The 23,017-nt window shown below is 38.0% G+C and overlaps 1 protein-coding gene across 1 annotated transcript in view; it reads left to right on the forward strand.

The window, feature by feature from the left end:
• The first annotated feature begins 336 nt into the window (after positions 1-336).
• SPTLC2 (serine palmitoyltransferase long chain base subunit 2) overlaps positions 337-23,017 on the forward strand; it is a 75,700-nt gene continuing 53,019 nt past the window's right edge. The window contains exons 1-5 of the mRNA XM_085317617.1: positions 337-571; positions 11,827-12,021; positions 20,050-20,204; positions 21,310-21,458; positions 21,850-21,974. Of these exons, the coding sequence (XP_085173743.1) occupies positions 455-571; positions 11,827-12,021; positions 20,050-20,204; positions 21,310-21,458; positions 21,850-21,974 (741 nt within the window). The 5' untranslated portion in view covers positions 337-454. The remainder of the gene's footprint in view (positions 572-11,826; positions 12,022-20,049; positions 20,205-21,309; positions 21,459-21,849; positions 21,975-23,017) is intronic.

Here is a 23,017-nt window from a genome sequence, read left to right on the forward strand (position 1 = left end):
AGACGGAACATGGGCCCCGCGAGCCTACCCATTGGCTACCGCCGCAACCACCGCCCTGCTCTTCCCTCTTCTCATTGGGTAGAGCYCACGGTCTACGCAACCTCTCCTTTCATCTTGCTCCATGATTGGCTAGCTCGTCCCCTTCTCCCCCTTTCTCTTTAGCTGTTAGCTAGATGATTGGACAGCTTTAACCCTCTAGCTCCACCTTCCTCTGAACTTTAGGCTTCGTAGTTGGGCAGGCTCCTTCCTTCTCCTCTCTCCCTTCCCTCTTGCAAGCATGCAGCGCTCTCATTGGGCCTCGTCCTTCGGGCCCCGTCTTCTCCCTATCGACTCCGACCCCAGCCTGCCCCTGGGTGTGACGTCTCCGCCGGCGATTGGCTGAGGCAGTGGGGCCGTGTATCCGGTGCGGCGCGACAGGGTGGGGGCTGTGGAGCGAGGCGGCTGGAGCTGGAGGATGGAGTGGCCCGCAGTGGAGCCGGGCGCCCAGCTCCGTGCTAACGGCTGCAGCGGCACGGCCCACGGCGCTCTCCGCAATGGCTACGTACGCGGCCTGCCCGCGCCCGACACCCAGGTGTGCGCGGCGGGGCGGCGCGGGAAGCGGCCGGGCTGACGGCGGCTCCCGGCACTGGGGCCGAGCCGCGGCGGCAGGAGCCTCTCAGCAGGTGGCTGACGGTGCCCCTGCCGAGAGTCAGGCAGGCTTGTGGGGCGCCGCGCGGTTGACCTGGCCCAGCCCTGCGGCGCGCAGTTTTTAGCAGTGTTCCCCGAAACCGTCGGGGCCCGAGCGCTTGCGGCAGGGGGGAGGAGGCGAGGTCGACGCCGCTGCGCGGGGCATACTCGTAGCTGGTGACTGACAGGAACCGTTCGGCTCTGGAGTCGCCACAGAGCGCTTAGTGTGAGGTTTCTGTTAGCAGTAGCCAGTTAGAGTAAACTTGGCTGCAACGTAATGTAGTGGTCTGCGTTTAGAAGAAACGATTTTAGCCACTGTTTCGTTGTTACATGTGTAATGTGTAGTACTGCAGTTAAAACTAACCTGGGATAGGGACTCCCTTCTGCAGGAGAGTTAGCTGATGCAGCACTTGCCACCTTGCTCTGTTAACAGCTTATGAATCAAGTGTGTGTGTTTCCAGTTGCTTCTCACAGAATGCAAAATCTTTGTGTTATAATACAGGATACTTAATGGACTCTCAGAAGGGAAATCCCAGTGATACAGAATAAGTAGTGCTTTTTTGTATGTTTAAAGCTGGTACTGCTCCTTAAAAAAGCATTCCTCTATTGTCAGCCCTCCTGCAGCTCCTTGGTTTTGCTGCTGTGCTGCACCTTCTGTTTTTCTAGTGTAATTGTGTGCAGCCACTTGAGCAAATCAGATTGAGAACAGATGGAGGCTAAAACTAAACTCCCCCCCCCCCCCTCGAGTTAACTTTAAGCTAGGTCATATACCAAACTTCATTCTTTTATGGGCACTTGTAGTCTTGTCCTGACACACAGAAGGAGATAGCACAGTACCGGGAGTGAACAATTAGCAACAGTGTCAGCGCAATCTGTTTTTTTTAATTAAGGAAACTATGGCACTGGTTCTCTTGCCTTGCACACACCAAGCACAGTGGTCCAAAAAACCTTAGCTATAAATCTTTGTACTGGGCTGAAGCATTGACCTCCTCACTTCCTCCTTCCCCTCCCCCCCCCAGTCTTCGCACAGATCTAAATGCAATTATGTTTTTCTGCCTAAAAAAAAAGAGAAAAATAAATTAAAAAAAAAAAAAAGGAAAAGCAGAGTGTGGAAAACTTTTCCATGAGGATTTTGTTCAGCTGTGTATTTGGAAGACATAATGGGAAATGCAGTATGTAAATATAAGAGCTACCACCCTCAAACTAAGGAAGCTTTAAGAAAAAAATTAAATAATTGAGGAATTATATTCATTTAGTAGCATATCTGTGCAATTACTTTTGAATGTGTCTTGCAAGTCCCCAGGAATTTGGGATGAATACCCATAGAAGGAGCAAGGCTTGTTGGAGAATGGATAATGAGAGAGCTTAGCAAAAATCCAAAGTTGAAGTAACATTATCCAAGGATACAAAAGGAGTATGACAGAGTTTTGGATCTTTCTCTCATCTATTTGCTGGTCAGACAGAGGTTTATAGCCAGAGTCTTGTGTTCTTTTCTCCAACACTTTACATGGACCAAATCAGTAACTTTCAAAATTTAAATGTAATAGCCTTAAAAGACTTAAATCTCCTAACTGTTTAGGTGTACTACCTGTTTACAGCTTTTTTCGCATAGTGTTGGTGATGGGGGCTTAGTGCTGTGAAAGGTGTGGTCACTGAAATATCTCGGATTTGGCCACTTAGGCTTTCTGGCCTTGGAATTTTAGTTGTTCTTTTTGGTTGGTTCTTTAGTTGTTCCTTTACACARGAAAGGAAGGGAAACATGTTAATTCTCACCATGTATGTTATATATTTGCATGTACCTGTATTTATGTATTTATACTTATTTGTAGCTATTTATACATAGGTACATGCCACACACAACACTTTAAAATCTGCAAGTGAAGATGTCTGTGGAATGCAAAGTAGTCTAGCTGACTTTGGCTACCTTGGAGATCAATGAAAGTATCATCAGAGGCTAGGAAAGTAATAATTTGAAATTAGGGTTTCAGCAGGTAGAAAAACCACCGTGTTGAAGTACTGAGAAAAATAATGGTTCTTTTTTCTGCTTTCATGGCAAAGGTTCAGGTTTCTTTGTGATTCTGCTAACAGTTAATCTCTTGAGATTCAAATTCAGTGAATGCAGCAATGTCACTTTCAGCACCTTTATTAAAATAGATTGAAAAAACATCTAGCAATTAAAAAATTGTGGGATATTGAAGAAAAATAAATAATTTATTCCTGACTCTATGTATAATTAAGAGATTGCAGAAATAGAAAAAGTAGTAATCTGTAGATGGGTTCAAAACTGATTTAATGTTTCAGTTTAGTACCCCAGTGTTTAAGATTAAGGCCTGACATCACCAAGGATATAGTCATGACATGAGGAAATGACACAATCAGAAGAAAGGAAGCAAATCTAAATAAAAGAACAACAAAGTTACCTTTCTGAATTGTGCATAATTTTGCTTTTTATTTATATCTGGTCTGTTGGAGAGAGTTAAGTGAGTTTGATAGAAAAATAATTTTTAGGATCTATCAAGACACTTGTCTTGATGCAGAAAAAATTGCTTTTTCTTTCTGCAATGCAATATTAACCTGAAATATATTTCTCCTTTGGAGAGTTTTGCTCTAAAGCAACCAGCTAATGGTTTTCTAAGACTGCATTTGAAAAAAAAAAAATCTTCATGTTACATAAAATAAGGAGATGAGGACATATTTAATAGATCAAGGTGCCCTTATTTTTCATTTTAACTTACTGGAGTCTACCCATTATTATGAACAGTTTTTCAGTAATGTGGTATTTTTTTTTGGACTCTCTAATTAAGCTTCTCACCTTAACATGGCTTCTGCTATGCTTTTAGAAATTGAGGAGGAAAGACTCGAAGTAAACAAAGTAATTGTAATATAGATTTTGAGATCCCAGGTTCTTAATTCCTGTTGTGCATAGTGTTTCCAAGTCACTGCTGTGCAGTTATGTACCAAAGGGAATCATATAAACAAATTTAAAATTCCTTGAAATTTCTAGAAGGACTTCAGATACCACAGTATAGCAGTTTCTAGATAATTTATTGCAGATAATTTATTGCTTTGCCAAACTAGGTTTCATACTACTACTTCAGGAGGAGAAGGTGTAGTTTCTTCAAGAAGAAGAAGAAGGGCTGTAGGATTTGCATTTCTTTAAAATTGTCACAAGTCCTGAATTCTTACAGCTGTTAAAATGGGCAGAATATTTTTTGTAGCAGTTGTGGTGTCCATATGCTAAAAACAATTTGTACAGTTCTGTGATTTTTTTTCCTGTTTCATTTTTATAGATAGCAATCTTATTTGTAGGTGCATCTCATGAGATGCTTCAGGGTGCAGTGGAATGCTATATTCATTTTGGTTTTGTAGAGACTTTTCCTGGAATCAGGTTGAATGTGATTTCTTTGGGAGAACACATTTACGAAAATGAATGCAATAGATCATGGACAACTTTCTGTCATTACGATGAGTTAAGTAAAGCGGTGATGCGATGAATACGCTCTTATTAGAGATAAAGGTTAAGCTAAGGTAAAGATTTTAAATTAGTACATTTAAAATAACTGGCCTATCTACTGGCATGCAGTGGAATTTGAGTACAGAATTGTGTTTTTTTGAATCTATATGCAAACTTATATGATGCAAATACTTCTGATAAAAAGAAAAACTTTGGTCCTAAACAATTAAATCTCAAGAACCTATTCACAAGGAGGTGATCCTTCTACTCTATTCACTTGTGAGACCACATCTTGAATACTGTGTCCAGTTTTGAGCTCTCCAGTACCAGAAAGATATTGACATATCCAGTTGAATCCACAAGTTCAGCAGAGGGCCACTAAGATGCTTAGAGGGCTGGAGCATGTGAGGTACAAGAAGAGGCTGAGAGACCTTGGTTTGCTCAGGCTTAGGAGGAGAAGGCTCAAGGGAGACCTTATTGTCGTCTACTTCTAGCTGCTTGGAGGATATGGAAAAGATGGGGCCAGACTCTCCTTGGAAGCATGCAGCAATAGGATGAGAGGCAATGGGCATAAGTTTTAAAATGGGAAATTCTGATTAGATCTAAGGAAAAATGAATTTACCAAGAAGGTGGTCAAATACTAGACAAAGTTGTCCAGAGAAATTGTGGAACCTCCATCCTTGGAGGTGTTCAAGACTCAGCTGGATGTGGCCCTGAGCAACCTGCTCTAATTAGACCTGCTTTGAGCTGGTGGTCAGCTAGCTGGCCTCTGGTGGTCCCTTCCAACCTAGATAATTACTTATCAACACAGATAAACTCATGGATTGCAAGAGAGTTTGTCCAAGTTAAAGATCTCAGTGTTTAATCCTTGAACCCTTCTAAAAATGTATGCCGTCACGGTTTGAAGTGTGTATTCTGAGGTTTGCATCAGACCTGAATAAAGAAATTGCTTTCTACATCTTGCTTGTCTTTTTGATTGACTGTATTTATTGCATGAATAACACAAAGCCAAAGTGAGTAGAAAATTGGCTGACCTAGAAAAGGCTGCAGTCTTTTTCAGATGTTTTAATTGACAAAACTAAATTTCTGGAAAAAAAACTTACCTGTGCATGAGGGTACTTTTCCAATGCCAAGTTTAATTACAAAATGCTATAAGCCTTTGTGTAAGGAATCGCTACACAGCATTTTTATCTGGCCATTGTATTAAATTAGTAGGTGTAGTGTCAGTGTTGTACTTGTTCCTGAAAATTTGTGTCTCTGTAGTGGTATTTAAAAAAAAAATCTCTAGTAGCTCTTAATATGGCTGCTTTCTCTTAAATCTGAACATATGCAGCTGAGAAGTCACTTTGAATAAAATGTTTGTTTAATTCTCCCAGTTATACTGGGGATGCCATCTCAAATTTAGCTGATGTTAAGACATAAATGCTATAGTTGTTAGAAATGTGTGCAAGTTCCTTTTCTATTAGAGTGTAACTACTTGATTGATTTGTCATATCTTGTAATACATTGTATTTTTCAGCCTCAATTGTACAACAAAAGCTATTTGTGTTTTCTTAAATGCTATGCTTTCAATTCATTGACAAAAAGGCTGTGTCTTAATTGTTTGTTGGCTTCACTTTCGTTTGCAGGAGCATAGAACATTGAAAGTTTCCTTGAAGATGGGGGCATAACTACCAGTATTCATTAACAGAGTTAAGAAATCACTTCTGGAAAAAACTATTTTTTTGAAAAGAGTATTTCTGAAGGCCACTTGCAGTTGCGAAAGTAGCAGTTGAAAAGTTTAGAAAGTGGTGGGTTTTAATATCTGTGAAAACAATGACAGTGAGTTCTAAAGTACTTGAGGAACACTTTCAAAGGTAGCTGAGAGCCAGAGATTGGCCTATTTGAGAGAAGCACTAAACTAGTGCTAACTTGCTACGAAAATCTTCCTTGTAACTGCACACTTAACTAAATGTGTTTAAAGCGTTCCTTATTGCAATGCTGTATACCTTAAATCAATTGAACATACTAGATAAATATTCCAGAAGTTATTTAAGGTACTTTAAGGCAAAGTATCAAAAAAAACTTGTCTTTAGGATTCAAACTGTCAGCTGAATGTAGTTCTGTACAAATCACAAGCAAAATACAAAACAAAAACAATTCCACACACTTAATTGAATCATTCACTAGTAAACAAAAGAATGCATTTAAACTGTGAACGTTTATGAAGATATATTCTGTTTGCGTGTGGTTACCACAAGTGCATTTTATTTAGCAAAAGACAGTACCAAATCTGTTGGAAATAAGTTGCAAATGAAAACATTTGGTTATACCTACCAAAAGAAAAATAATTAGGAAAACAAATTGTACAAATATGTAGGAATGTTAAACATACTTTACAAAACAGATTTTCACTCTTGTCATTTTTGAAAATTCAAAATGTGATTCAAATCAGTTCATTCTTGATTTTATTATTAAAGGCATGTTGATCCTTTTACCCATGCACCTGTTCAAGATTTGAAGTTTAAGAACAAAGAGGCACAAGAAAGCGTTGGACGTGGTAGTAAAATTACTGAAAATACAGAACACCATAGAAGTAGCGGCTTTTGTGGAATACTTGCTTTACTCTTATAGTTTCTTTTAGTGATGATTCCCATAGTACTTTCTAGTAAATGTGACCACTTTTAAGAGCAGAGCTGTATATCATATCTTTCCATTTATTCCTAGGAATCTGACAAAAAAGCAAATAACTTTTGGAAGCAGTCTTCCATGTATTGTATCGGAAAAAAAAAAAAAGTCACAGAGCTTCTGATAACATTTCTGTAATGTGTGTGGTATGCGGCAATGAGAAGCCACTGACTTTTATTAAGAATTTAGCAAAGTGGTGTTCCAGACTAAATCTTGTGAAGGTCTTTACATGATGTATGCCATTTTCAGCTGATTTTGTTCTTCTGGAAGCAAGAAATAGAACAGTCCTTTTAGTACAATGCATTTTAGTTTTCTCAGGGTAGCACCAAAATTAACTTTTTATTGTGGACTTAACTCAGAGTTGCACATGTAGCATCTTCTCTCCTGCTGTACAAGCTGTGCCAAAATGTGGCAGAAATTTTTAATAAGCAACTTTATGTAGAAGATTCCTGTGGTAAATCCTGCTTCTATTGTCTATAACAGTGCCTGTAAATGTTTCTGTGTTCAAGCTTGTCTCATGTTTTCTCAAAAAACTTCTTCACTAGTGCTTTTGAAAGTAAACTATGTTGTCAGAGCCTCAGTCTGAGAGTGTATGGTTTCTGTGTGCTCTTTTATATCTACTTTTTTTCTACTGTACTGACCCCACTTAGAAAGGGTTCTTACTCAAGCTGACTAGTGACACAGGCATAACAATATCTTAAGCTGTTTTTTCAATCAGCTTTGAGGAAATAAGTTTTTAACGAAAAGAAATTCAGATTCAGAGTAATGTCAGCTTCATATGTGGCCTGCTTTATGTCTCTCCTGGCAGTGAAAGAATAGTTAACTCTAAAACCCTGTTTGCTGGTTTCACTTTACTTTGCAAGTCCATGAGAAGGTGTGACATGGTGGTCCTTCTCTGAAAATCCTGCTGCATGAATTTAGGAAAGGAAAAGTGGTGAAGGATATTAGTAAGAACAAAGTTGCTGCTAACTGCTGTTTAAATTAGATTTTTTTTTAATGCTATAGTGAAGGAGTGATCTGCACATCTGGTAAGATAGCAGAGGTTGTAGTCAGTAGATTAGATATGTCCCTAGTGTGAATGTATGCTTGGTGGGGTGGCTGAAATGAGAACTATTTTTAAGTAGATTGAACAGTACTGTCCTTCATGTCAGGTCACCAACAGTCATGCAGGAAAACTGCAAAAGATGGTGGTATAAGAGTATTACATGAGATATTTCCCATGTATGTCATTAAAGTATTTGAAAAATTCAGAATAGGCAAAAATACCCTTTCCTTCTGTGGAGAGCTGGCAACTGACCTTAAAGCCCTGAAAAATCTGATGCTATCTGGAGGCCAAAGTACTGTTTAAAGTATAACTTTGTGCAGTAAATATGTAAGAATATCAGCTTAGACATACTTGTGCTATATGTGCATACATCCGCAATCCCATCCTCTACTTATATCAGAGATGTTATCATGCAAGTTTTAATGATTCTGGCTTTTAGGTTAAACTAAATCTTCAGAAAATTTTTTGATGTCTGGTGAATTGGAACTGTCTGGAAAATTATAGTTAGATTCCCTGATGTGTTCTACATAGACTGCAAATGCAGTTCTTTGTAGTTGTAACTATATGATGATACTGCTTCAGTAATGGTTACAGTACTGTTGTAAGTGATTTGTTCCCTCCAAAACTTGGGCCAACATAATCGTTACCTGTAGCTGATCTGGAATGATGTTGGTCTCCTTCTATAAACAGTTGGCTGGTGCTCTAACTTTTCTCTTACGGTTGAATTTCTTAATATAATGGTGCTTTTTTTTTGTGTACATACATATTGGGAATAATCACTTATAGCTAGACTTCCCTGGGGACATGTGAACATATACCTGCTTTTTCCACTTTTTGAACTCCACAATTAGGTGAACTTTTCTTTGAACTTTTCTTTGTCATCTCCACTTATGCAGTATATTCTGGTTCAAAGGTCATGGTTATGATAATAACCATGCGTTATGATAAGACTTATTTGTTGAAATCATAAACGTCTTAACCTTGCATGCTTTCCTTCAGAAAAGGAAGTGACTCACTTAACAGTACCCCCATCTCTTTCTTGGTCTCTGAAATAGAACTTGCTGCTCCTTTGTAGCTGGCTTAGAGCTGAAAGTATGCAAGCCTTCATTTGAAGGCTAGTATGTAGATAAATAAGCATTCTTGAGAAAACAAGCAGGCTTGTGTCTAAAATCTGTCTAACAAATTCCGTTCTACAGGCAGTACTAGAGTGTATTTATAGTCATCTCATGCTTCATGAAAAGTCTGTGGAATTGCATTCAGAGTATTTCTTTAACATTTAATTCAAATATGAATGTGCAGTAGCTTTTCAGCTTATGGAACAGATGACATAAGAGTAAAAGAATGTATATCACCTTGGTAGAAGAAAACTAAAGAGATGGAATTGATTTGGGTATGTGTTGGATCAATACAGAAATTCTTGAAAGGGCCTTTCGTGCTAAAATGTTGGTTTTGACAGTATGGAATATGTTCAATTTTTGTTCTAGTATAGGATTTGTCATGAGCAGAGGCTTCTCTAAAGACATAAAAAATCAGTGTACTTTGATTATTTTTCTGATTAAGACTACATGTAGATATATATGTGTCGTCTTGAAATTGTTGTATTTCCACCTGGATAAGTTCAGTATTGGAGAGGTGCTGTGCTGAAAATCAGATTTAACTTCAGTTGTATAAGCCAAAGAGCAATACAGATGGCTCAAAGTGGGAGTGAGTGGGAAAGACGGGGAAGTTCTTTGGTTGGTGCTGTTCCTGAAGAAAACATAATATGAAATTGTGGCTTTCTTTAATGTTTTAAATTGCTCTCAGTTGAGATGTGGTAACAAAGTGTTTGTACTCCTGTTCCAAGCATGATAATTTTCTAATTTAAGCCATTGCTGTAGTCAGTATGTCCTTAAAACTTCTCCAATCTTAAAACTAGCCTCAAAGCACAGCAAGTTAGTCATTTACATCTGGCCTGAGTACATGCTGCTGCTAAAAGATGTGGTCCCACTCTACCTTTAGTGTTTTGTCTGCACACTTGACTGATTCTAGTGTCTGCACAACCGTGTTTTGACTAAATTGAGGAACCATTCTGGTTGGAACTTTGCTGTGTAGCTATCTGGGTGCTTGTGCTGGCAGAAGGGCAGAGATGGAAATGAATAGCTGCAAGAAGGTGGTGTTGCAGTTCATACTCAATTAGTGACCATATAACTACAGCATAATTTTGTCCTGAGAACAAACCCTCGATCCCCCCCCCCCTCCAAATTATTTTCATGGTATTAATGCCAGTCTTGAAATAATGGAATTTCACTGGCATCTGAGGTGAACAAGCATCAGTTTCCATATAATTCAGGCTCTGGTAAGGCAAGCGTGTGGGCTTTATTTATTGATTCGTCAGCTCTGACTTCCTTTTTGATCTATCTTGAGATGACAACATGGGTGTTATGGAAGAAAAACTTGTTTTGCTCTGTCTGCCAGCCCCCACTCCCTCATTAATTATTAGTTATTGTCCTTTCTTGACATACTTATGATCAACCTCTTTTCTAGGAGTTGATGTTTCTTTACTGGGTAGAATATTTAAAAAATGTTTCCTATTGTATCTGGCTATGAACTGCAGTGAAAACTGAGCAATATCCTAAATGTGTCCTTGTCCTAGCCCTTGTTTCAGGGTGGTGTTATTAATATTATAGGCATTTACTGAAGAATGTTATCTTAGTTTCATGCTTATTTTCAAGTTACCCCATTCACATCTGGCAACGTCCTTCATAATATATTTGGGTACCACAGTATAGTGGAAACTGAATGCCAAAAGATAGGCTCAATCTACTTAAATTACCTAATATGTACTTCTTTTTGTAAACCAGATAATACTGGCAAAAGTTAATCTAATCCTGAAAGCAGTAAACCTTGTTGTTGCTTTTGATGTTAGAGATAGGGGGATTGTCTTGGGCTTTGTTCTTTCACAGATGTAAATAGCTCTTCTGTAAGTTTTAAGAATGCAGATAGCAATTTGCATCTAATGATTGTTTCTTTCTTTTCATACATTGAATTCTGAGATCTGAATCTTTTAATTTAGTTTCCTTGAATAAGCATCTAATTAAAACTATGCCAAAATTATGTTGAGTGAGCTCTTTCTTTATGACTGCAGAAGTTTTTATGTATTAGTCACAAATATTTTGCATTATGAGAATCATACCTGAGGAGGGCATGCATGTTTGTTATACCACTAATCAAGTTCTTGCCTTCAGGAGATAGTCTTGATCAGCCTTTGGCAAGTATTTAAGTAACGAGATTACTTTTATTGTGGATTTTGTGCAGAAAGATTTGCTTGTTCTGTGTGCAAACATATGCAATGTTCAGACTGTGTATATACGATGACTTTTTTGTCTGTGGCATCATGCCCAACTTACGAGTGCAGTATTTTTGGCAGCATCTTTAGGCTAAAGCTATGATGACATGTAAGTTATACTTGTTTTGCTACAGTCATACAGGCTTCCAAAGTTGAGTACATTTTGGTATTTTTCAGTTAGTTTTTCAGTTTTCATAATCCCGATAATACATCGTTTAGCTTAATGAAATTATTCCTCAGTTCTAATTCTTCTGTTTCTAAAGTGAGCCTGGGAAGCCTCGCTGTTCTGTTCTTTCTGTCTACCTGGTTCTTGTTAAAAGGAAACAGGCAATTTTTTCATTGGAAGTGGCCTGAATTTTAGCAATGATATCTATATAACTTAGCTAACTAAGGAACTTGAATGAAATGTTAGATTCAGCTGCACTGAACTGGTAACTGTGACTTTCATTACATTGAAACTAAAGGAGTCTTTATCGCAGCATCCTTGTCTGTGGAGGCTGATGGTATTTGTCAGTAATGTTTGAGTCCAGCCAGAAGTACTTTGAACTGGGCAAGGGGAATCCAAAGCTCGTAACAGGTCACAGTACACCAGAGACTACTCTGAAATGCCCATTCCATGTTTCTTGAATGAAAATCTCATGACTGTCTCTCTTTAAACTTTTGCTTTAGATTCATCATATTGTGCACAATGGAGGATTATACAAAAAGCCTTTCAATGAAGCCTTTGAAGAAACACCAATGCTGGTTGCTGTGCTGACCTATGTAGGCTATGGTGTTCTCACTCTGTTTGGATACCTGCGAGATTTCTTGCGACAGTGGAAGATTGAGAAGTGTCAAAATGCAACAGAAAGAGAGGAACAGAAGGTAACCACTGAGAAATATCAATGCTCCATGGGAAATGATATGGCTGGACTATATGGACTATAGTTAGTTTGGGCGTTTCTTTGTGGAGCAGTATGCTGATTTCTTTTTTTTTTTTTTTTTTTTTCAGATTTTCCCTGCATTTAGACTGCTCCCATTAGTGATATTAGTACTGCTGTGTGGTTAAACTAACCAAACTAACATTTCTTTTTGTTGTATTAGAGCAGTCCCCTGATCTGGTTCACCGCGATGCTGCACACAATGCTGCATCAAAGTTATATCCACATGGCAAGAGATGCTTCAGTTGCTGTAACAACGGTTTGGGAGAGGCAAAGTGCATAAGCCAGCAAAATCAGCGAAAGAAATGCTTGTCAAAGGATCTAATTTGAGTTTGACAGCAGTGGGAGGCAGTCTAATGCTGTTCTGGTAGCTTTGTCTGTGTTTTGAAGAGGAAGCGTATTACTAAGTAGTTGCAAAGAAAACCTTGTGAGTGAGAACCAGAGCACAGCTGGATGTTTTAAATTCATAGGGCGTTCAAGACGCTAGCAGGTTAGCCAGTGAGTAATTAGATGTACTGATTCCATACCCATTGTTTTTTATGAATAATTAATAATAAGATGAAGAGTCTTGCCTGTTTCAGAAACTGTTTTGGAGTAGATAATCCTGATTTTGAATTGTCTTAATCTATGTTTAGAGGTCTTTACTCCCTACAGGAATTACTGTGAAGAGAGCTACCATCTAAACCTGCAGCTCAGTAGCTGTTCTCTGTTAATTCTTAGTGTGAGCCCTCTTAGTACAGTGTAAATAACAGTGAAGTCTGCTCTGAAGGTGGGGCGAGTTGGCTTATTCTTGCTGATTGGGGTTCTGTTTTTCCTTGCCACTCTGGGGAACTGATCTGGCTTATAAAACTTCAAGATTGGTTGTTTTTCAATTGCTGGTTTCTGCACGCAGCCACATAAGTAATTGCAGAAAAAGGAGTGGGGGGTGGCAGCTCAAGAATGCAAACAAATAACCAAGGGTGGGAAGGAGAGGTGAGGGGGAGGAGGAGGAAGAACAACTTCTTTTGGAGGCAGCATTAGGTTAAAGTGCTTGTCAAATTATGGTAGATAAGCTAAAATGCAGCAAACTGATACCTAAAATTATTTCACAGTAGCATCAAGCACCATCAGGTGGATAGAAACATCCTCACTGGAATTTAATAAAGAATACGTATTTTATATTAGTTAAAAGTGCAGAAGTTAAACTTACGCTGTCTCCAAAACCAACTTCTGGAGTTGGGAAGTAAAATCTTGGATCCCTCATAATAGCTACACTATCCAAATAAGGATTTCTAGCTAAATCTTAACTTCTAACGTGCTGTGTTCATTAATTGCGGTTGACCTGCTCTGGTTTGTGTCATGTGAGAATATGACCCCTTTGTATTTTTCTCTATATAAAAGAAATTGATATGGAAAAGAATCAGAAAAGTCAAAGAGATGAAGAAATCTACCAAGACTTAGATATTAGAATAAAGGGTGAAATACTGGCCTGTACTCACAGTACTTGAATTGAGGATTAAGAATGGGTAACTGAAATTTTGGAGCAAATTAGGTCTATTGCTCTGAACTGTCATTCCTGTATTTTTCTTAAACAGTGTTTCACAGATTCTATCTCTGCTTTGAAAAACAATTGTTTTGTTACTGTTCTGTTTTGTTTTGTTACTATTGTAAGGTGTGAGACTGCTCATGGTGGTCCTTTTCTGTAAAAGCAGCCATGACTCTTACATGAAGGGGTGCAAAAGGAAGATCTTGGGCAGTAGGTCCAATTTGGAAATACAGTGTTGAAATTAGACTCCATATACTGTCACACTGCGCACTGGAACATAGAGTTTGTTTAGCTACTGACCATTCTAGTTCTAAAAAGAAGACTAGCCTTGAAAATTTTTATAAACTAGTTTTAATATTGCATCTTCCCCTGAAAGATATTTGTTTAACAAGTATACTTCCTGCCTGTACTTGCAGATGAACTGAAACCCTTTAAGGTTGTGTGTGTTGGTCATGACTTGGAGGGAAGAGATACTTGTATTCTGTCTTTATTTTGTATGTAAAACCATTGTGGATAGATTTAGGAAGAAGTGTTTTTTATCAAGAGGTTCTATTAGCTGTCGAATGTGACAAGTGGGTCAGTTAATATGGTATAAGAATGAAGAGCAGAAAATCCTGTTTAAAAAAGTTGATGTTGATGAAATCCCAGGCTAATGTGCTTCATTAAATTTAAATCATGTTTCCAGTGGTTAGATTGGAACAGCTGTTTCCAATATATGAAGAATAGGAAAGTGATCACATGAGGTCTAGAGCATACAGTACTTATGCTCACATTTTAGTGCTTCAGGCTCTGTTTGCCTGTAAAAGAACTATTGAGAGCACTTTATAGTATATCTAGTGTGGAAACGAGGCTTTATTTTCGTGTAAGGGGACGCTCAGTGATTTGTTTTCAGAACAGTTTGTCGTGACTTTCAAATGTTTGAATCTCTTCAGCTGCTGGCTAACTTCCCAATGATCTTTTAGGGAAGAGAATATGGATATTAGTTTGTAGAACAGGCTTAAAACTTGCACTTGCATGTAAATCAGAAGAGCCCTGCAGTTGCCCTGGAGTAGTGTCTGGCAGATTGTGACCTCAGTGTGACATTTTTATTCTTCAAATTATAAACAACCAGCCAGATAATTATGATTTTCTTAAATATCAAGCAAAAGGGTTAGCTTTAGCTTTCTGAAGTAGTTCATGGATTACTTAGAAGGAAAGTGAAAAGCAAATATTGGCAGTAGCTGTGTAGATGAATAGTGTATAACAACCTGCTTTGTGAACAAAACTAGATTACATAGTACAAGTATTTCATAAAGCACTGAATGAACTTGTCATAGAAGTCATGGAATAGAAATATGTGGATTTTCTGTGTTGTATTTCTGAAGGGAATTGCAATCAAAAGCATAGCCTAAACTTAGATCCAGAGTACAGTATTAAAAAAAAAAAGGCAGTATTTGTGCATTTTGGAGGGCAGTTGTTTAGTAGAACAAATCCTTCTTCAAATTGTTTGTCACTTAACAGTGTGGTCTTAGTTTGCGCACCAGAACTAGCAAATGAAAGTGGCCAAACTGATTTATAGAGCAGACTTTCCGATGGGATTATACCGAGCTGTCTCTGACAGTGGGTAAGGTCCTTGAAACTTATTACAAAGCAGTGCTTTGGAGTTAATCACTGTAGATTTCACCACCAGTGGAACACAAAAGAATGAAAAGTATTAGCCTGTGCTAATACTGATTTCCAAGAAGTAGGTTTTTTAATGGTTTTTGGCTTAATTTAAAATATATCTAACTAGACTTTTCCTGGAAACCAGTGTTGTGTAGCACATTATCAATCTGTTTTAGACATGAATAAGTGAATAAGTGGTAATTTATAATTACCCCAGTATCAATTTAACCTTACCCAGATTAACTCAATGCCTAGTGTTAACCTTTTCAGTAGCAGTGTAGTTAAGATATGATGTGGATTTTACAGATTTATTGGCAGAATTAAGAACATTTTTTACCTTTTTTCAGTCTCATTTGCATATTAATTGTCTTATATATTTTGTGTACAGACGCGATTTTCCAAATGGGGACCTAACTCTTTAACAGACCTCTTGCTCAGTAGTTTGCTTACATGTTTCTAGGCGATGGGGTCTTCAAACAGTTGTTCACAGGGATTCAGCTGTAGGAGTATTTTAGGGGTGGCAGCCTGCAGTGTTTTGCTCAATGTTGTCTTTAGCATCTATATAGCTCATCATTGGTCTACTGAGGATGTAAAGGCTACCCACAGCCATTGCTCCTTTTCTTTTTTTCTTTTTTCCTTTTCTTTTTCCCTGACTCACGTAGCAGTGAAATTGAACTGGTCTTTCTACTTCCTTTTAGAAGCTTGAGATTTGTTGTAGTTGCCTTCTTGGTTTCCATTCAGAGTCAGTTTTATATTATCATGGAATGCATTATGTGAATTGCAGATAAGTACTGCTGATGCTCATGGCACCATTTGTTTGCTTAGGTGCAATGCCATGAAAACTTGGCTCTATAAGCAACTTAATTACTGCATTTACACGTCACCATGCCCTAAGCTAATTGTTACAAAGCTCATCGTGATCTTCACTTGTGCTATTATTCGTTTGCCATACAATGAAATCTTGGGTTCTCAAATTACCTATATTAAGGTACTGCACCCCTAAGGGAGAATTTTCTTTCCCTTTTATCACTCTTTCTTGAAATTGCTATGCCTACTTTTCAAATTTCTGTATCTAACATCACCATACTGGTTGGGAGATGTGTTCTGGGCTCAAACAAGCAGGAATGAAGCTATTGAGGATTACTTAGCTTCATGTTCGTAAGGATTCAGATGAAAGAACAGATTGCTTTTGCTTCCTCTTTTGGAAACAGTATATACTTTGCAAGCATTTGACTAGGTGGTAACTTTGAATACTATTCAAAGAATCAGCTTACTCCCAGGGTATTTTTTCTCCAAATTAAACTGTTGTTCTATCTAAGGCTGATATCCTTAGTCTGTTGTGGCTAGAAAGAATGTTGGATCTGAAATAGGATGAGATAGGATAGAAAAATAATAATAAGCTCTAAAGCTATTTAAACGTAACAGTGATTGCTTCCAGCAGTGTAGATAGGACATTTGCAACACAGCGCTATGGCTCCACATGAAATAGTAAGAAAATTCTCTTATCCATAATATAGTCCTTAAATTTCTGTTGACTTGTAAGACACCTTTTTCCTTATGATAACTGTTCCACAGTCAAATCTCTTTAAACTTAGATTTATGTTGTTGGCTTGTAAGGTTCCTTGTGATACTTGTGTTGTATCTCTTGGTAGTGTCACCATATTGTGAGTGATTATCTGTATCTCACTAGTTGAGCTTGTTCCTCTTCCTGCTTTGTCAGCCTGAGTTTCAAAATCAAACATGCTCTATCTGATAAGTAACCTGAGGTGAAATTGGGTTGTATCAGCCCAGGCGTACCTGCTTGAGTTGGTACAATGACTCATTTCCAGGCTCCTCTCCTAGCCAAAACCTTGGCTAAAGTCTCAGTTGACTTCCTGCATAGCTAATCGCTTGAGTAACTCCCGCAAAGCTGAATTCTTATGCAAGGATGATTAAGAAGCGTTGTAATTAGTTAAGTCTAATTTGAGTCTTTGAGATACTCAGCACTTGAGGGATTTGTACTTGTTAAAAGTATCTGATGTGTCAGGGATTTTTTTTTAACCTTTTCACTTGCCCTACCTCCTTAAAAATGCTGCAGGAGAGGCTTTCAGAGACTTGTGCATAATTTCTTGGATTCTGTGTCATGGATTAGGGTGGTCTTATTACATAGGTGTTACAAGTACTCTTATGCATATGTAGCTATGTAATTTTTCATATGTGAAGGAAAATGTCAAATGTTTGTCAATACCAAAAAAAGCAAAGATGCTTTTATGCTTTGTGAATATAACCCACAGAATCACAGAATGGTTGAGGTTGGAAGGGACCTCTGGAGATCATCTAGTCCAACCCCCCCTGCTCGAGCAGGGTGACCTAGAACATGTTGGACAGAATCACATCCAAGTGGGTTTTGAATATCTCCAGAGAAGGAGACCCCACAGCCTCTCTGATCAACCTGTTCCAGTGCTCTGTCATTCTCACCCACTTGTTAGTGATTCAGTCTTGTACCCATCTTCTGCCTGGGATAACATGAGGTGCTGAAGTTAAAGAAGGGTAGAGCTGTGTACCTACTTCAGAAACCAGTGATTGTCTAGATGATTAGAGCTTTGTGTTAGCTGACTGACTACTCCTGTTGAGTTTCATTGGCAGAGGACCTATAGAGAAGACACAGCACATAAGTGTGAAATAAGACCAAGCTATAATTAGATAAAAGAAGAAGAAACGGAAGAAATGGTTGCCTTTCAGTGCATCTTACCTCACAGAAATCTTGTTCCTGCTGCCTTTCTTTGCTGAGAAAGGACATCCTTGTGATTCCCTGGAAAGGATCTCTGGCTAGGTTTGGTTTATTTTACTGTAGATAAAATGGTGAAAAAGAGTATCATTGTGCCTTTTTTGCGCATCATTATGCAGATTGGAAGGGGATTTAGGGTGCAAGTATGTTTACTTAGAAGTTAATGTTGAAGTTCCATCTTTCCTGTGCAGCTTCRGGTAAGAAGATGCAAAGGCATGGGCCTAGATAGTTCCTTTATTCCAAACTGAAAGGGCAATGTTGTTAAGTCATTAAAATAGGAAGACAAAAACAAAAAAACAAAATACCCCTCTTCCTCCCATTGAGCATTGTAAGAAAAAGCTTGTCAATGCCCATTTATTGCAATTAATATTTAAAACCTGGCATAAATGCTCCCAACTTTGTACCACTGAGTCAAGTATCCTAAAATCTGAAAATCAGTATCAGAAAAATATTCTCCTTATTATCCAATCACCAAAAATCAATTGCCCTTTCCACGTTTTGATTCCTGTTATGGAAAAACTGGAAGAAATGCTGCACTGGCCCATAACTTTGACATAAATCCTGGGTTTTTTTTCCTTTTGTAGATCATTAAAAGGGCATTTTTTGCAACAGTAGCAAATGCATTATGCATTCTTACCATTACTGAATGTCAAACTTCCTTCTAATTGAATAATATTAAGGAAATCTCATGAATTCTGAATGTTGTGACTAGACCATAAAAAATATTTTTCAGTGCTTAGATGTTCTTATTGTCACAGCTATGTTCTTGTGTTCTCCATTCAAGATAGTCCTGCAGAATATAAGAAAGAAAGCTAGAATTCAGGAAATGCTCATACAAAGAAATCCTGTGGCACTTGAGCAATGATAAACTGTGAAGGAGAGAGGTGCTATAATGTAGCTTAATCATTCGGATTCTGAACATACAAATTTATTCTACAGATAACCTCTATGATAATACTAATACTGCTATATTAAATATATTTCTTTTTATATAGAATAAAAAATAGCAGAGCACCTCAGTTTCCAAATTCTTTGTGTAATTCAGTAAAGCAGTGCATGCAGTCTGATGCTAAAAACCCATTGCACATTCCCTTGTTTTTAATTCTTCAACTCTGAAGGTCTCCTTCTCTGGAGATATTCAAGACCTGCCTGGATGCAACCCTGTCTAACATGCTGTAGGTGACCCTACTTGAGCAGGGAGGTTGAACTAGATGATCTCCAGAGGTCTGTTCCAACCTTACTGATTCTGTGATTCGATGATCTCTTGCAAGGACTATACATCCATGCATTCAACAAATGGAATCGTTGCCTATTTTCTGGATGGATGCTCTCCTCTACTACCCAAAAATGTCCTGATGAGAATACCCATCAAATTGATAATAGAGCTATAAAGAGAGCCCAGATTTTCCAAGTTCTAGTCTGGAGCTCAGAGAAGGCCTCATTCCATCACTAGGAGCTCTCAATTCAGTTTCCGTATTGGTTTGACACCTCCCTCCCCCATTTTTTTTAGACTTCTTTGAGACTTTCTAACTTAATGCATGACCTAATGCAGTGATTTTTTTTTCTGTTTGTGGCTGAGAGCTTTTTAGATCCTTGAGTTACTTAAGGTTTGACTGAAAAGTAACAAGGAAAAAATGGCCTCTTTTTCAGTAGGCTTTTTTTTGTTCTGCAGGAATTGGACTAGTGAGGAAACCTTGGGGGCTTGGTAGATTTGGAACTTGAGAAAGCCTCAAAATCACATTTGGCAGATAGACTTCACAGTAATAGGTTCCTATTGTTCAGTTTTGCTTCTGTCTCACTGTCAAGCAATTTTGCACTAGCATGAACTTCCAGCAGTAATAATACTGGACTTGGAAACACTTTAGGTGGAATTGGTTTCAGGACTGAGACTGAAGAGCTCTTAATTTTTTATTGCATTTTCTTCTTTCCTCATCTGTATATTACTCATTGATACAACAAACAACTCATTCTCCTTATATTACAGCAAACTGGGAGTATATCTTCATTTTTCTTGGGGTACTTCTGATGTGTTTCAGGACTTTGTCCCATTGTACCAGGACTTTGAAAATTTCTACAACAGAAACCTCTACATGCGCATTCGAGACAGCTGGAACAGACCAATCTGCAGTGTGCCAGGGGCCAAAGTAGACATGATGGAGAGAGTTTCCTATGACTATAACTGGACGTTCATGTGAGTCAAAATTGGAAAAAAGGCTTCCAATGGCTGTCTTTAAGTAGGGATTGTTTACGAGCAGATTGAAGCCTGTGCAGTTAAAGAAGTTGTGAATCATGTTTGTTTCAGACATGAATTAATGATTTTTTGCTGTTTTGAAACCCATCTGACCACCAAAATAATTATTTTCATGTAGTCTTTTGAGTATTAATGTTTTTCAGTGCTCCTGACTGGGTTAGCATTTCATGGGCAGACTTTTATAGCAGCATTAATGTTTCTGTGTGAGATGACTAGAACCTGGAATAGATGCTCTGAATGGCATGACTTTTTGTAATTTTTTGAGCTGCTTTAGAATCAAATCTCTGCACTTAGAGTAAGTGTTGTTGCCTGAAACTGAACTTAGCATGATTACTTTGAGTCAGGACTGAAATAAACTGTGGAGAAAACAGAAGTCCAAGTTCAAGGATTGTTAAAATTGAGATTGACACACCACAAGGTTTAATATGAAGAGATTTGCAGCAGAATACTTTGTGAAATTAGTCATGTCTCAGCTTGGCTTTCATATGCAAAACAATAAACCAAACTTTTTTTTGCTAAACTTCTTCATTAATCTTCTTGTCACATATTATTAGCACAGCAGTACCAGATGTATTTCCTTTCTGTGGTTAGAGGATATCCTGCTCACAAGGCTGCCAAGTTAATTGATCTAGAGATCCAATTCTGTAATTGGAAAGAAAGTTATATATTTCTGGAGTGGAGGAGGAACATGCCAGGGAAACAACAAATGTTTTGAGAAGTCTCAAGCAATGTTAAATGATAGCAGATGTATCTTTTAATGTAAACTGTTGTAGGCACTAGCTTCTATCCTCAGTTTGAGACCACAACGTGGGGTGAACACTTTTTTCACTGATTATTTCAGTTTGATTGTGAGGATCATAAAAAAAAAAAAAAAAAAAAAAAAAAAAAAGAAAAGAAAAAAACTTTAATAGTTGATGGTATTGGTTTCTACCATTTCAGCATTTTCTTCTAGGAAGCTGAAATAAGAATCTTCCTGTATAGCTGGTTTTACAATTTCTGGTGTCTTAACTTGTTTTGTTTTTTGTTTGTTTGTTTTTAAATAAAGGTACACTGGGAGAGTGATAAAGGATATTATTAATATGGGTTCCTACAACTATCTTGGATTTGCACAGAATACTGGGGCTTGCCAAGAAGCAGCAGCTAAAGTTCTGTCTCGGTATGGCGCTGGAGTGTGCAGCACTAGACAGGAGATGGGTAAGTTGGAGTGAGATCAGATGTTCCTAGAATGTGTGCTTTGAAGTTTGTAATCTGACCTCTGGCTTCTTTTAAACATTACTTATTCTAGCTTTTGAACTTTAGCCTAAGCGATCAAGAAGTTGTCCCTGAGTGAAGATAAGTTGACTTGAGTGAAGATAAGTTGACTTACTGGGTTTAATTTATACAGCATAGCAGCTGACTCATTTGTTTTTCAGTTTTCTTTTTTTCTTTTTTTTCTTTTTTTTTGGATGGGACTTTGAACAAAGAACAGCCTGGTTGCTGAAAAGCTTCTTGTAGAATAGAAGCAATATACAGCGATATACAAGCAGAATACAGCAATAAGGGAAGTTTCTCTTCACTCTGGATTTCTTATTTGTTTTATATACAGGAAACTTGGACAAACACGAGGAGCTGGAAAAACTAATTGCCAGGTTCCTAGGTGTGGAATCTGCAATGGCATATGGAATGGGGTTTGCGACCAACTCTATGAACATTCCTGCTTTAGTTGGCAAGGTATGGCTTAAGTCATTGGTAAAAATACATGTAACAAAGATTCTGCTTGTATGGTTTTCCAGAAGCCACTTCTTTGTTTTTGCTTTTCTTCACTGACAGCCCCTGCCAATACTCTGTCTGGAAACTATAGGTCACAGTATGCATTTCTATTTTGGGCCTAAATCTTTGGGGAAAACAAGATCCTGGAGACCAGTAATGCTTTTGCCCTCTTCCTAGGGTAGAACATAGAATGTTATGGCTTGCTTTCTCAGGCGTAATTAGCTGAAGGTATTTTGATGCTCTTAAGACACTAAGAAGTGACTGTCTCAGTGGGATGTGCTGATAAGCTGAATTGCATGTGATACATACAAAATTTATCATCTTTGAGGGACATCTGAGAAGTCTTTTCTGCTAGGAATGTATTCCTCCAAAACTATTTGAAAAATGGAAGGTCAAATGTAAGGACTTGGTTATCTTTACTGTGTGCCCCATAAAACAGTACACCGTGTGAACTGTGGTATTTAGTAAGTGGAAAATGAAATGAAAGAGAACTCTTTTTAATCTTCTGATACAAAATACATGTTTTCTCTTGCTTAGAATGAAATAGTGTAAGTACTGGGACTGTTTGCTGTCTTTGAAGATGATTCCCTGTTAGCCTCGTGCTACAAGCATATTGGAATTTTTTATCCCTGTGTACTGAATTATTTACCCTTTATTCACTTTATTTTTCCACTTGCTCAGATCATTTTCTAAGTTCTTCCACTTGTTGTATCTACAGTTCATAAAATATCCACCTAGTTCTTTCCAATAATGTTTTCTCTTAATGATCGCCTTCTTCAGTAGCTGTAGTCTCTCTTCCCACTTCTCATAGTGCTCCTTCAGAGTTACAAATGCCATCTGCTTCGTGGCTCTTTTGTCTTGGTCTGTTGAATTTTAAATATGTCAGATGCTTTCCATAATGATGATTATTTTTGAATCAGATGCCGGAGAGGAACTAAGTGTGTCAGATCTAGTCTTTCTGGAGTTAAATAGCTCCATAATGCTATATTTTTGAACAACATTGA

The sequence above is a fragment of the Rhea americana genome, unplaced genomic scaffold (assembly GCF_003343005.1).
Source record: "Rhea americana isolate MKP2758 unplaced genomic scaffold, rheAme1 scaffold_5, whole genome shotgun sequence".
Taxonomy (NCBI): Eukaryota; Metazoa; Chordata; class Aves; order Rheiformes; family Rheidae; genus Rhea; species Rhea americana.